This window comes from Scylla paramamosain, chromosome 33 (genome assembly GCF_035594125.1).
Source record: "Scylla paramamosain isolate STU-SP2022 chromosome 33, ASM3559412v1, whole genome shotgun sequence".
NCBI classification, from domain to species: domain Eukaryota; kingdom Metazoa; phylum Arthropoda; class Malacostraca; order Decapoda; family Portunidae; genus Scylla; species Scylla paramamosain.
The window spans coordinates 11,642,368-11,657,367 of record NC_087183.1 but is presented as its reverse complement, the minus strand read 5'-3'; the positions used below and the strand labels follow the sequence as shown (position 1 = coordinate 11,657,367).

At 43.2% G+C, this 15,000-nt stretch overlaps 1 protein-coding gene across 4 annotated transcripts in view; it reads right to left on the bottom strand.

Moving 5' to 3' along the window:
- The window catches only part of LOC135089705 (uncharacterized), a 256,573-nt gene extending 246,874 nt beyond the window's left edge, over nucleotides 1-9,699 (bottom strand). The window contains exons 1-2 of one of the 4 annotated variants that reach the window (XM_063985637.1): nucleotides 9,358-9,699; nucleotides 3,845-3,918 (exon numbers count right to left, since the gene is read on the bottom strand). Coding sequence is in view for 2 of the 4 variants with exons in the window: in XM_063985636.1 (XP_063841706.1) it covers nucleotides 3,845-3,918; nucleotides 9,358-9,397 (114 nt within the window). In the remaining 2 variants the exon portion in view is untranslated. The remainder of the gene's footprint in view (nucleotides 1-3,844; nucleotides 3,919-9,357) is intronic. The other 3 variants (XM_063985639.1, XM_063985636.1, XM_063985638.1) reach the window with 3 other exon arrangements.
- Nucleotides 9,700-15,000: the final 5,301 nt, after the last annotated feature.

The window sequence follows — 15,000 nt, the reverse complement described above, 5'->3', positions numbered from 1 at the left end:
ATAGGACATGAGGAAGGTAAGGAAGGGGTGCTCTGTGGGTGGAAGACGAAGAGGAGTAGAAAGAAGAGTGTGCTTGAGGGAGGGGAAGAAAAGAGATGTCTGAAGTGCTGGGAAGGGATAAGGGAAGAAGATAAGGGAGAAAAGGAGAGACAAGTGTGTTTTGAAGGACTGACGGAGGAGGGGAGAGGTAAAATGCTATTTGAGGTGGTTAGAAATAGATAAGGTTAGAAGTTAGGTTAGAAATAAATAAGGAAAGAGGTTAGAAATAGCCAGGGGAATAGAAATAAAAAAAAGGGAATAGGAGGACAGAAATAGATAAAGGAATAGAATATTATAAATAGATAAAGTTAGAAATACATAAGAAATATGTAAAGAAAAAAGAAAACGAAAAAAGTTTGAAAGCAAAAACAAAATGAAACAGATAGAGAGAAAAAAAATACTACAGCAGGAAAGATGGAGAGAGAGAGAGAGAGAGAGAGAGAGAGAGAGAGAGAGAGAGAGAGAGAGAGAGAGAGAGAGAGAGAGAGAGAGAGAGAGAGAGGAAGAGGAAGAGACTGGAAGAAAATAGTCCCTTTGGAGTGAGAACTGGAAGTACCAATTTTACCCAGCCTTTCCCTTACTCCTGGGAGAAATAAAAGCCATCATTCTCAGACCCCAGTGACTCGGTACTCATCGGTATTCATCCGCTGTGGTGATGTGTGGGTGTGCTGATGTGTAGCTCTTATTCCTATCGTGTCGCTGTGTGTGCTGTGTTGACGTGAATGTTGCAGTGTTGTTCCCAGTTTTAAGTGTTCTCATTAGTGCTGTGTTACTTATCACTGTAGTTGTATTGGTGTGTTGCTGCAGGTGATGCGTTCATGTGAGTGTTGCATTGCTTTTCTTAGAGTCTCGGTGTTTTTATCAGTGTTGTGTTACTTGTTGTTGCTGTTCTGGTGGTGTTGTAAACGCTTTGTTGACGTGAGTGTTGCACTGTTTTCCTTGTGGCGTTCTAATTAGTGTTGCATTACTGTATTGCTGTGTATGTTGCCGTATGTGTTGTGTTCATGTGTGTGTTGCCTCGCTGTTCAAAGTTATAGCATTCTCATTTGCACTCTACTACTTATTACTGTCACCATATTGTTGTGTTGAGAGTAGCATTCCCGTTAGTAAGGAGGATGAATGGGAGACAACGAAGGGTGAAAGGGGAAAATACGGCAAAGGGAAGAAGCCATGGAGAGAGAGAGAGAGAGAGAGAGAGAGAGAGAGAGAGAGAGAGAGAGAGAGAGAGAGAGAGAGAGAGAGAGAGAGAGAGAGAGGGAAGGAAAGAAGAATGGACGTGATAAGACGCGAAACAAAGTAAAGAAGTTGTAAATAGGGAAGATGGAGGGGGAGGAGGAGGAGGAGGAGGTATTACATAAAGCAGCAGCAGCGAAGGGCCCCGTTGGTCACCCTGGCGATAGTGGTGATGACGAAGCATTTACAAGATAATCCACGTTATTCAAGGCAGGTGATGAATGATGAAGGGAGAAGGAAAGATGGGCGAGGCTGGGAAGATGACAGGAGGAGGAGGAGGAGGAGGAGGAGGAGGAGGAGGAGGAGGAGGAGGAGGAGGAGGAGGAAGAGGAGGAGGAGGCGGTAACATAGGTAGAAGAGGTATACGGTGATAGAGGAAGAGGAGGAAGAAATCGTGATGGAGTGATGGAGGGAAAGAAGAGGAGGAAGAAAGATTGGTGATAAAAAGAGAATAGGAGGAAGGATTTGGAAAGGACGAGAAAAAATTGTAAAGGAAGAGGATTCCTCAAAGATCAGTGTCACTAGAGCCTGAAAGAATGAAAAGGTGTAGTAATAGTAGTATAGTAGTAGTAGTAGTAGTAGTAGTAGTAGTAGTAGTAGTAGTAGTAGTAGTAGTAGTAGTAGTAGTAGTAGTAGTAGTAGTAGTAGTAGTAGTAGTGCTGGTGGAGGTACTATTGTTGTTTCCTGTTACTGTAAAACTTATTATATTTCATACGTATCATCATCATCATCATCATCATCATCATCATCATCATTATCATCGTCAACATTACCATTTACAGTATCGTAAATACATCCCAACACATAACACAACAATAAAACAAAAAAAAGCTAAGTTTAATATGCCGCAGTAATATCAACCGCAGTGAAATGTGAAGAAGAAATTAATGAAGTACGTATAAAACACACACACACACACACACACACACACACACACACACACACACACACACACACACACACAATTACATTTCCAGATTTCTCCTGCTTACTCATATAATTAATATTCTATTCTCACCTCTATTTCATCACACAGACTGTCTCTAATTCTCTCTCTCTCTCTCTCTCTCTCTCTCTCTCTCTCTCTCTCTCTCTCTCTCTCTCTCTCTCTCTCTCTCTCTCTCTCTCTCATGGCGCCGTGATAACCCAGCACAAACATAATAAGCCGTCAAGACACATACACGTCAAGCAATCCTGTTTGCACCGCGAATTGAAGCAGTATGACGCGGGACAACTTATGCAAACTTACTCAGCGGCAGCAGGCAGGTGGGCGGGCGGGCGGGCGGGCGGACGGGCGGACGGGCGGGCGGGCGGGGGGCGGGGAATATTCAGCCATCACCGCAAAGCCTCCGTGCGATACACATAAAAGAGAATGAAAACGACGGAAACGGGGAAAGTTAATCAACATACTGCGGGAGAGGAGAGAGAATGAGCGAGAGAGAGTGAGAGTGTGAGAGTGAGCGGGGAATATTGAGGAATGTCGCGTCGTGATGAAATACCGGGAAAAGGCGAGGTAGATGCAGAATGCTGTCTGTCCTCCCCTGTCCTTCCTAGTACGACAAACAGACAGACAGACAGACCACGCTACTCAGTCCACCTCCAGATTATTACTCGCACAGACGGCAGAGTTTCCACAGACCCACACTCAGTTGGACGCGGGCCATAAGCGCTGCCGGGGATGTGTAGGTCGGCTTGGGACAGTTGGGGACACCGCGGGACACTGCCTGGGTGGGGGAGTGTTGGGGGGAGGAGGAGCGTTCATTCCGCCTTGCCTCGCCGTGGTCACATTGTCAACAAGCGCTACGTGATTCCCGCCGACCTTCGTCATTTTCCCGCCGTCGGATGGAAGCGACATGTGCACCACTAAGCCGGCGTCGTGAAGCGTGATGCTGCCGTGCCACTCACCCACCTGACGCTCCTCATTACAGACCCGCCAGCCTCACACGACACAAGACACCTATCCTCTCCTCAATACCTATCTACTGCCCACACGCCACAGAACACCCACTATTCCCCTTCAACTACCACTTTTAACCACCCATCCACCGCCCTCACAGGCCACAAAACACCCACTCTCTCCTTCATCTCCGGCTTTTAACCACACACTACCGTCCACACATTCCAGAAAAGCATTCACTCGCCTGCACAAACACCCACTTGTCGTCGTCGTCCTCCTCCTCCTCCTCCTCCTCCTCCTCCTCCTCCTCCCATCCTGCTCCTTCATCTTCCATCCACCACCACCCACATGCTCATCCACATAATCGCCCTCCTCTCCCCCTGTACCTTACATCCACCCAACCACCGTGTTCTAGAAATCACACACCCATCACGAACCATTCAACCACCCACCCATCCACCCACGTAATCTCTATGCAGTACATCCACCCTTCCTCTTCTCTCCACACTTACCCAACACACAATTCTCCAATAAACAGTTAGGTGCACGACAGTAGACTCCAAGAAACTAATACACGTAATGGAAGAGGACAATCTCAGTAGTTACATTCAAATAAATACAAATATTAAGTATAGAAGAGAGTACAGTCTTATACATATACAGCATTGTACTCACCACCACGTGTCGCCTCCCCGTGGGCAGTGTGAACGGTACTGAGGCAAGAAAAACACCCATTTCCTGAGGCTGCCCTGCAAGAAAAATTACAGGTATATCAACAAGAGTAACAGCTGGAATGAAAACGAAAAAAAACACGAGATGCACAAAAACATGGTACGTGATATCAACAAAGTAACAATGAGGATAATGAAAGCCGGAAATGTATAGGGTGATATGAGCAAAATTATAGCCCATCAAATAAAGTAACAATGGAGATAACACAAAGAAAAAGGTAGGGGAAAAAAAAAGAAAAGCTGAGTAAGAGTTGTGGGAAAAGGAGATGGAGAACATACAGCCAGTAACATGTCAACGTTAATATGAATAAGGACAACAACAGAGAAGAAAAGAAAATCAAGAAAAATAGAGCGCATTTATGAAGGTGGGAACGATAACAGTAACAGAGAAAATGTAGGAAAAAAATGAAAAAAAAGGAAGAATGGAATTGAAAAGGAGGAAGGGAATAAGTGAACATGTAACAATACATAACATAAACAAAAACAACAATAAAGTAAAACAAAAAAGGCAGAAAATACACTGATGAAAAAGGTAGATAAAAGAAAGAAAAGAGAGGAGAGGAAGAATACAAATGTAGCAACACATCAACATCAGAAAAAGAAGAAAAACAAGAGCAAGAAGAAAGAAAGAAAAAGAAAAACGCAAAAATAAAGTCAATAGAAAACATGGAAAAGACACGTAAAAAATAAAAGGAGAGAGAGAGAGAGAGAGAGAGAGAGAGAGAGAGAGAGAGAGAGAGAGAGAGAGAGAGAGAGAGAGAGAGAGAAAGTGACAATGCAGAACGGAATAATGAACAGAAAAAAAGTTAAAAGAAAAGAGCACACACACACACACACACACACACAATACAAGGTACAACAACAACAAAAGGGAGAAAAAAATTGAACGGCGACCTTGAGTTTTCCCAATAATTCAGTGAGGCTGCAGCGAGAACCAGCCAGCGGAATGCGACGAGCGGAGGGAAAAAAAGAACCATTTTCCCTCTCGTAACTAAAGACGCAATGCCCTTACGGGAAATAACGATGACACGTCCACTGGAATAGATACAATGGTGACCTCATTATGCAAACAACAAATGAGGGGTTGATTTGCTTGATTTAATGCGATAACTGGTCATATGCAGATGGAACGAATAATAAAGTGCTTGGCTTAGTTATGAAGAATATGCTTTGTTATTGTTTGTATATGAAGTTTGAAGAAATAATAAAGTTTTTGGTTTAGTTAAGGATGTGCCCTTGTTTCTCGCATATGAAGCTTGAAGAAATATAATAGTGTTTGGTGTTATGAAGATGTCTTATTCCTTCTTTTCCTAACCTCAAACCAAACCACAAGGCCAAGAGGATCACAAAGGGCTTCACTGCCCTGTTGTAATTTTTTTCAACCCTATGAGGCAATTGCCGCAGTAACTTCAGAGATTTATGGAAACGATATCATATTTACTCATATCCAAACTGGTTCAAATAAGGCCAAAAACAACTGAATCTATTAAGAGAAACGATATTTTTTATCATTTTCATATTTTTTTACAATGTACCAGTCGATACATTGAAACTAAACGTGCTTATTCCTCTCTCTGGTTCTGGAAAACAGGATTAGACTTAATATGTGGAAGTGATACCTTATTTATCTTTTTATTATAATTGCGATGAGCAAGACCACATGGAATTATTCTATTTCAGGAAGCGCAAGCCGCGAGGGAAACCTTATCGAGCGGTATACAATTTTTTCAAAAGGATTTACTCAAACCTGGGCATTGCTTTGATCAACTGTCCTTTGATAACAATCTGATAGCGAATCAATTGAATCAGAATGTCACCAGCTGTTTCCGTTATCATTTTTTTTTTTTTTTAATGCACGTCAGGATTATCTGAGTGTATATAATAGTGCTGGTGAAAAAACTCCCACGAGAAGCAATCAGCGTTCCCCAGATGAGCGCTAACCTTTATCTGTCCGCTCTGGTGTTACCTCTGCTTCAGTAGTAAAAATCCTGAGACGACTCGTACTATGGATAAAAGATAGCAAGTTTTTCAATTTATATGATCATTCTCTCTCTCTCTCTCTCTCTCTCTCTCTCTCTCTCTCTCTCCTCTCTCTCTCTCTCTCTCTCTCTCTCTCTCTGGTTGCCTCCTCCTCGCATCCTTTCTCAGATACCAGCATCTTGAACTCCCTCCCTCTTCCCTGTCTTCCTCCCTCACACCAAAAACTAATCCTTATTCCGCGGAACGCTTTTCATCTTCCAGTTACTTTCCTACTTGATTCGCTGCACTCTACCACTACCACCACCACCACCACCACCACTACCGCCACCACCACCACCACCACCCTCCTCCTCCTTTCGCCGGCTGTTATCAGTGGATTCCGGGCGCCAAAGAAGCTGCGACGTGAGCCTGTCATCTTCCTCAGCATAAATTACATTCCCTTCACGCTTTCATGTCAATCACAGATGCTGCCTTCTTAAAGTTCCCTCACCGCGCCAGGTCTTTTCTACCTTTGTGCGTGTGTGTGTGTGTGTGTGTGTGTGTGTGTGTGTGTGTGTGGTGTAGTATCTTAAACACGTGTACCTCTTCCACCACCAAACATTCCCCTTTAAAAAAATAATAAAAAATATATATGTAATTACTATTTGTGCATGAGTCACGACTACACACACACACACACACACACGCACGCACACAAACATCATATAGCATAAACAAACAAAAAATAAAGCGAGCAAGCCTGAAAATAAATAAATAAATAAATAATAAAATAAATCGTAGGGAGAAATATACATGCATACAATTTCAGCTGAATTACATAAAATTAAACCCAAATGAAAAGACGAAACTGAAACACTGCAATAGTGGACCTAACGAGTGCCTTTAATCATTCTCTCTCTCTCTCTCTCTCTCTCTCTCTCTCTCTCTCTCTCTCTCTCTCTCTCTCTCTCTCTCTCTCTCTCTCTCTCTCTAAGATTGTAATTATTCGGATTTTCAGTCAAAATAAATTACGACACACACACACACACACACACACACACACACACACACACACAGAGAGAGAGAGAGAGAGAGAGAGAGAGAGAGAGAGAGAGAGAGAGAGAGAGAGAGAGAGAGAGAGAGAACTTTAATGCTTTCAATCGCCGTCCATTCAGATGCATTATGCGAAGTAAAAATAAGAAAACCCTGACCGATATGACTGGGGACGCTGAAAGAGAATGAGAGGCGGCGCGGGCAAAAATACGACACCAGGACCGCTGGAGAGGAAACACATGGAAAATAAATCGAAAAAAAAAAGAAAAGAAAAACTCATAACGGAGAACGAGTAAAAAGATTTGACTGACTGACTGATTGATCGATATTATGGCGCCGCAACATCGCATTAGTAACAGGAAAGGTAAGGAAAAACATTGTTAAACCATATTATCAGTCACGCACTACATTTTAAAGCATCAATAGTACCCCGTGTTGCAGTTCTTAGCATTGGCAGTATCTACAAGCCTTAGTATCTTCATATTATTTCCTTCCTAAAAAAAAAAAAACGAAAACCGAAAAAAAAAACATGAGAACCAAAGAAAATAAGAAAAGGTAAAGAAGCCATCAGGCGCATACGTAACAGAGTATAAAAAACATGGCTGCCTATTTCCACGAAGAACATCCTTACCTATGCATTTCACCTAAAACATACCTGCCTACATTCGGTCTACAAACTTTAGGCCGTAAGAAAAACAAGATAGGCTGCAAAAAAAAAAAAACATCAGGACCTTCACGTGGCAGTCCCAGTGTGAAGCAAACCTATTTCTACTTATCACCCTCATCCATAAATTTGTCTAATGTTTTTTAAAGTTCCATAATGACTCAACACCTGATCACTGAGTCTATCCCCTTTCATCTGTCACTCAGAGAAGGATGAAGGACACGGGCTGACAAGAAGACCATCTGAGTGTGCATTGAATAACATGGAGGCGGGTTTATGGCACGCATGGAGCAAGGCGGCCGGGAGGGAGGGAGGGAGGGAGGGGGAGTGGACAATGATACACGCCCAAGTAACCGGATGAGTGTAAGTGCTTGTTAAGATCCCAGCGTGACGTCACAGGCTTGGGCACGCGGGTCCACTATGCAGCCAAAGACTATGCTGCGGGGGAGGAAGGTTGCCGCGCTTACCTGCCACACAAACCTATACCACTAGCTCCTATTAACCTCGCTTCACTGTTATATAATTTAACACTCATTCAAATAACACACAATACAGTGGGGGTAGACGAGGGTACCGGCCTTCCATCCCATCACCAACTTACATCACCACGTCGCTCACCTCTTGTTTCCGCTATTATATAACCTTGTTAATAACACGCAATACACTGAGTGCATAAAAAAAAAAAAAAATACGTAGAGTGCGGTAGAAAGGTTATCTTTGACGTCACACAACCCTCACAATTCTATATCACCACCTCATTGACCATATTACGTACCTTTATACTCGTTAAGTACCCCGCAATACAGTGAGTGCGTGGAGGGCCATTTAGCCGCGGAGGGAAGGTTATTGATCTTACATAACCTGTAGTAATCTATGTTAATGCTTCAGTGACCTCCGAATATCCTGTCTTTGCTATTACGCCTATCATGTCATTTTACACTCCTCTCACTGAACTTGTAGTGATATAAATAGCGTGTTATTGGGGTTTATTATGCTCGCACGCTCCTGGGATTGAAGGTTATCAGTCTTACATAACTCGCACAAACCTATATTTATTCCTTCATTAACCTCCTATTAACTTCCCTGCACTACTGCATAATTTTTACACTTTTTACCCAATAGCAGGCATTATCAATAGTGTGTAAACTGATCTGATAACACATCGCGGGGAAGGAAGATTTGCGGCTTAATAAAGACACTTACCCTACTATTTATCCATAGTTATGTTGTGATGTACGCAGCAAAAACGAGCTAATCACCAATTAGTACGTGGAGGAAGGGGTGGGGGGGGGAGGTAAGAGGAGACCGTTACACCTCGCGCGGGAAAGGATGGGGATTGGGGGTAAATCAGGTTAAACCATACAGCAAACAAGTCAGAAGCTTGTTAAACTATCTCCTTTACATAAATGCAGTTACCTAGCCAACCGAAAAATCAAGTCAACCAACACAAACCAGCTAAACTCACGCAAGGGAGTAGATGAGAGAACCAAACACTTGGCGCCAACATTCTGAAACACTTCTGCGCAGCACCTCCACTACATTCAAAAGGTTCTAGTTAAGTACCACGAGTTTTTAATGTTTTTGTGGTTGTTGTGAAAGCGTAACGAGACTTTTATATCATTAACAGGAGGAAAAACTCTAGAGAATCAGGCTAATCATTACTGTGGCCTTGGAAATATGGTGGTGAGAGGGCATTGCGTTTTTTTAACAAAGGCCTAATTCTCACTTACGACTATTAGACAAACCAGACACTTAGCGCCAAAATCATACGACTCCCTTACCTTTCAGTGCCACCGCGAGGCTCTCCAATACCCGTGGCATCCCTGGGCAGCACTAGACAGCAGGGGAAAGCGTACAGCAGTTAATTAGTCCGAGACACAGGAAAGCAGGCACCCACCTTCACGGGTTACTGCGTGAGAGTGACCGTGAGGTGGGTGTGTCACGTGATTCCGCCAGGGGACTCTTCCGTCGCTCTTCTCGCTAGTGTTTTGTTTTCTTTGAGCTATAGGAGGAAAATAGCGGTGGTAGAAGTGGTAAGGGTATTATTGCGGGGTGTAGTAGTGATTATGATGGTGGTGATAGTAGTAATAGTAGTAGTAGTAGTGGTAGTAGTAGTCATTAAATAGTAGTAATAGTGGTGGTGGTGATAAATATCGTCGTCGTTGTTGTTGTTGTTGCTGCTGTTGTTGTTGTTGTTGGTGGTGGTGGTGGTGGTGGTGGTGGTGTGATACTTTAAGATAATGATTCTACTACTGCCACTACTACTACTACTACTACTACTACTACTACTACTACAACTACTACTACTACGCTCACCGCCACCAGCACCAACTCTAACGTTCCAATAATCTCACACACACGCAAAAAAAATAAATAAATAAATAAATAAATAAATAAATAAATAGATAAAACACAGCAGTATGAGTTAATGGCACACCTGTATAATCATTTTTTTCGGCCATAAAATATAAAAATTCCCTTTCCCAGGCAATAAAACTAATAAGGTGTTGCGAGCGATGTCCAAGGGGAGGCCTCATATACATTTATCTCCCATTTTCTATATCATCTCCCAGGGAACACAATTATAACATAGAAAAGAGGAATATAATGAAAAAAAAACGTAAATAATCGTATGCTATTACTTCACGAAACGCGACCTCCAAAGGATTACTTAACTACTTAAAGAGAATAATCACTCTTGTTTTGTTTTTTTAAGAGGATGAAAGCGTTACGAGATTAGTATGAAGAAGGTGAGATGAGTACATGAACACTGGATGAGTGACACACTAAACTATATTCAAAGGAAGATAAATGGATAAGGAAATGATGACTAGTGGATGGAGTAAGATACTAAACAGAAACTTATAAAGTGGATGAGTGGATGAGAGAATGAAATGTCTGGTGGATGAGTAGATGAGGGAATAAATTGACTAATGGATGAATGGATGAGGAAATGAAATGACTAGTGGATGAGTGATGAGGGAATTAAGTGATTAGTGGATGAGTGATGAGAGAATGAAGTGATTAGTGGATGAGTGGATGAGGGAATGAAATAAGTAGTTGATGAGTGGATGAGAGAATTGAATGACTAGTGAATGAGTGGGTGGAAGACCGAATAAGTAGTGAATGAGAAAGTGGATAAGTGGATGAAATCATATGTCTAGTGAATAAATAAATAAGAGAATGAAATGCCTAGTGAATTAATAAAATAAAAAATACAAAAGGAAAGGTACAAACACATCAAAATAGAAAGAGGAGGAGGAAGAGGAGGAGGAGGAGGAGGAGGAGGAGGAGGAGTAAAGTGAAGAAGCCGCGAGCCACCTGCCAGCCACCTGTGAACCTTCACCTATACATTCCACCTGATCCACCGACACAACCACCTGGCACCACTACGATATACACCCTCCACTCGCTCCCTCTCCTTCCACCTTCTCCATTTCCGGGGACTCATCTCCTCCACACGCGCATCTATATAGTCCTCCTGCCGCCACCTGCTTCCACATCACCACCCTCCACCCAGGTCTTCCGCTGAGTGCTGTGGAGTTCATTATTGTTGTTTGGTGGTGGTGGAAGTGGTGGTGGTGGTGGTGATCTCGTGTTGGGTGCCTTGCAAATGGTAATGAGAGAGAGAGAGAGAGAGAGAGAGAGAGAGAGAGAGAGAGAGAGAGAGAGAGAGAGAGAGAGAGAGAGAGAGAGAGAGAGAGAGAGAGAGATTTAATGCGTGCCTCCATGCATGCATATAAAGAAATGAGATGATGAGTTTCAGAGTTACTCGCGTGCAAACATTACCTTCAGATACGCGAGATATTCTAATTAGCGTCCAAACTCAGGTATTATTAAGTACACGAAGTTTGTTTCTTGGGCAGAACTTGATTTACTCCACCTACACACACACACACACACACACACACACACACACACACACACACACACACACACACACACACACACACACTTAATGAGAACGTGCACCCCAGGTGTTACACGCTCCGGTGAACACATTACACATTACAGAGTTGCGAAACAGAGGTAAGGAAATGCGAAATTAAACGCCACGTGTATTGCCAAGCGACCATCCCAACCTGAGTACTCGTGGTAGTGAACAAGAGGGAACAATCTCAAGCCCCTCAGTTTCCTACCTTGCCAACTTTTAACAGGTTGTAGTAATAGTAGAAAACACTAGAATTTTTAAGGTTATTTTCATGACAAGTAATAATTTTAAAAGAATCTTGCAATATTATTTAAGGAAATCACCCCACGAGAACATAACAATAATTCTGTTGGCTTTGAAAAACGGTACGTATGAGAGAGAAAAGCGTTTTACAATATAACCCAAGAATTTCAGATAACCATGACAATACGAACGAGAATCCTGTATTAAGAAAAGCACCCACAAGAACATGACCACTCATCTCTGTGGGCTCTGAAAATACAAGTAGAACATATGAGAGAAGAAAACCTTTTACAATATAGCCCAAGAATTTCAGGTAAGTGTGACAACGCGAGCCTTGGGAGTCTACTTCTCGCTACTTCGGTCCTTCCAGCAACGAGGGTCCCTGTGGAAATGCCGGGTGGTAGTAGGCGGGGAGGGCGGCGGTGTCTTCCTCTTAACACCATATGCAAATTGAATTCCGAACTGTTATGCAAATGGCTCCACGAAATAAGCTCTGATTATTTCCGCGTCGAGGAACACACAGCGGCTGGCAAACTTTAAGCCGCGCCGCTGAGTAAACTGCCGCGAGGGTGTCATATGTTGCCGCCTGCAGGATGACCGCGGTGCCTCCTCCTCTGCCTCATTCTGCTACTGGACACAAACATATAAGATCCTGGAGGAGTATAAGCGAAAGGGGACTTTTTAATCTTTTTGGCCAGTACTCGTACATCCTCCTCCTCCTCCTCTCCTTACTCCTCCTCCTCCTCCTCCTCCTCCTCCTCCTCCTCCTCCTCCTCCTCTCCTTACTCCTCCTCCTCTTCCTCCTCCTCCTCCTCCTCCTCCTCCTCCTCCTCCTCCTCCCCTCCATCTCCTTCTAGTGAACGCAAACATGTACAATATTGTAAACCTTGTAGGAGGACAGAGAGAAATATATATTTTTAGATTCTTCCGACCATGATACCACCACCACCTCCTCCTCCTCCTCCTCCTCCTCCTCCTCCTCCTCCTGCTCCTCCTCCTCCTCCTCCCCGTCGTGCTGATGGTGGACCACAAGCACATACAATACTACAAAGCCTGAAGGACGAGAGGACACAGGAGTAGCGGCACTAAAGCCCCCCCGAACAACCTTCCTCTCGACTGCCCCAGCGAGGTCTCCGAGCTGGATGACACGCGAAATAAAACACGACGCTGGAAGAGAGAAGGAGGGCGCGGACGTGACTTAGGGCAGCTCTGCGCGGTCGTGTGCGGAAAGTCAGCTGTTTACTACCGCACGACACACCACATTACCCGCACACGGCCGTCACTCGCTCCTGCACGCCTGGCACTCGTCCAGCCGCAGCTCACCAACTCACCAGCTCCTCGCAAGATGCACACTCGGCTGACTCCGCGCGATGCCTTGGCCGACCCTCCAGGCTGCGGGAAGACGGAGCACCTGCCTGACGGAGAGCCAACCACAGGACCTGCAAACATGAATAAATGTATAGGGAATGTGAAGTTACGTGTGTCATTTAAGAAGCTTTGAAATGACACTAATACTGATGCTGATACTTGTACTGAGGAACGAGAATAGAGGACACGTTAAAAATAAGTGGATACAGAAGGTAAAGTTACAAATATCAAGAAGAAAATTATGAAGTAGTACTAAAAATAACACAGATAATAAATACAATCAGGAGCAAATCAAGGAACATTTAAAGATAAGCATAGGTTAAAACTGAAGATGAAAAAGTAAAGTTACGATATCAAATCAGAAAGAAACCCAACAAATTATACTAATATTACTGTTATAAGCAAAGTCAACTGAATAAGAGGCAAGATCCACGTAACTTACATAAATAAGTAAATGAGCATGAACAAGTAGACCAAAGTAAGTCAGAATAACAAATGAAGTCCCGCGTAACAAAGGGGATAAAGAGGGAGCGAGAGGAAAAAACAGAGATGAATGAAACGAAGAAGTAGCCGAATAATGTGGATGAGAGGGAACCGTGGATGGGAAACCTTTCTGAACGAGGGGTGAAGGACCTCATGGAGGGGGAAAAACGGCTGAGCAAGGGTCTGAGAGAGAGAAAGAGAGAGAGAGAGAGAGAGAGAGAGAGAGAGAGAGAGAGAGAGAGAGAGAGAGAGGGAGGGGGGGGGTGGGTGGAGGGTGACGAATGGACGAACGAACAGCCGGACGGACAGAAAGAAAGGCAGAAAGCTAGAGAGAGACAACCAGACAATAAAGACATACAGACAGACAAACAGAGAAGACGGATTAGACAGATACAAAGATACAGACTACCAAACAGAAAAGACAAACAGACAGACAGACATACAGTCAAATACTTGGTCAGCCACTCGGACAAGCAAATAAACAGACGGACAGACAGACAGATAGACAAATAGACAAGCAGACAGACAGACAGGTAAATAAATAAACGGATAGACAGATAGAAATATTAGCAGAACAGACATACAAACAGACAGACGGAAATTAGAGGGAAAAACACCAACTTAAAAAAAAAAACAAGCAAAATAAAAAACAAATAACGCGACAAATCAGACCAAAACAAACACCAAAACAAGTAAATGAGCACAAACGACCTCAGATAACGACCCCAATTACACCAATTAGGACAGAATCACCCAATCCACGCAGATCAGCTCACACAACGACAAAACCCCGCTAATCACTTCACCTTTCCGTGTCCTGATCGACGACATGAAGGAGGATTGAAGGCTGAATATGAACAAAATCTGACTTGGTATTATTGTGAGATTTGGAAAGATAGAAAGAAACCAGGAAATCCTACTCTCTCTCTCTCTCTCTCTCTCTCTCTCTCTCTCTCTCTCTCTCTCTCTCTCTCTCTCTCTCTCTCTCTCTCTCTCTCTCTCTCTCAAATTACTCATAGCCTGACCTCATTCTCTCTCTACTTCTCTCCCTTCCCTTTACTCTTTCTCTCCCTAGATCCTTAACTCAGTTCGTCCATTCTTAGTAGTAGTAGTAGTAGTAGTAGTAGTAGTAGTAGTAGTAGTAGTAGTAGTAGTAGTAGTAGTAGTAGTAGTAGTAGTAGTAGTAGTAGTAGTACGAGTAGTAGTAGTAGTAGTAGGTTACTGATAAATGTAAATGAAGTATAAACTAGTAAAAATACACAAATGTTTTTCTCCAATATGAAACTCTAAAATGTGAGACAATCTAATTCCCTTCAACAGTGGAGAATCAAGTAAAATGTTAGAATCCACTTCCAAACCTTTAATAAAGCCTTACAACCACAATTCAAGGCTCTCTCGC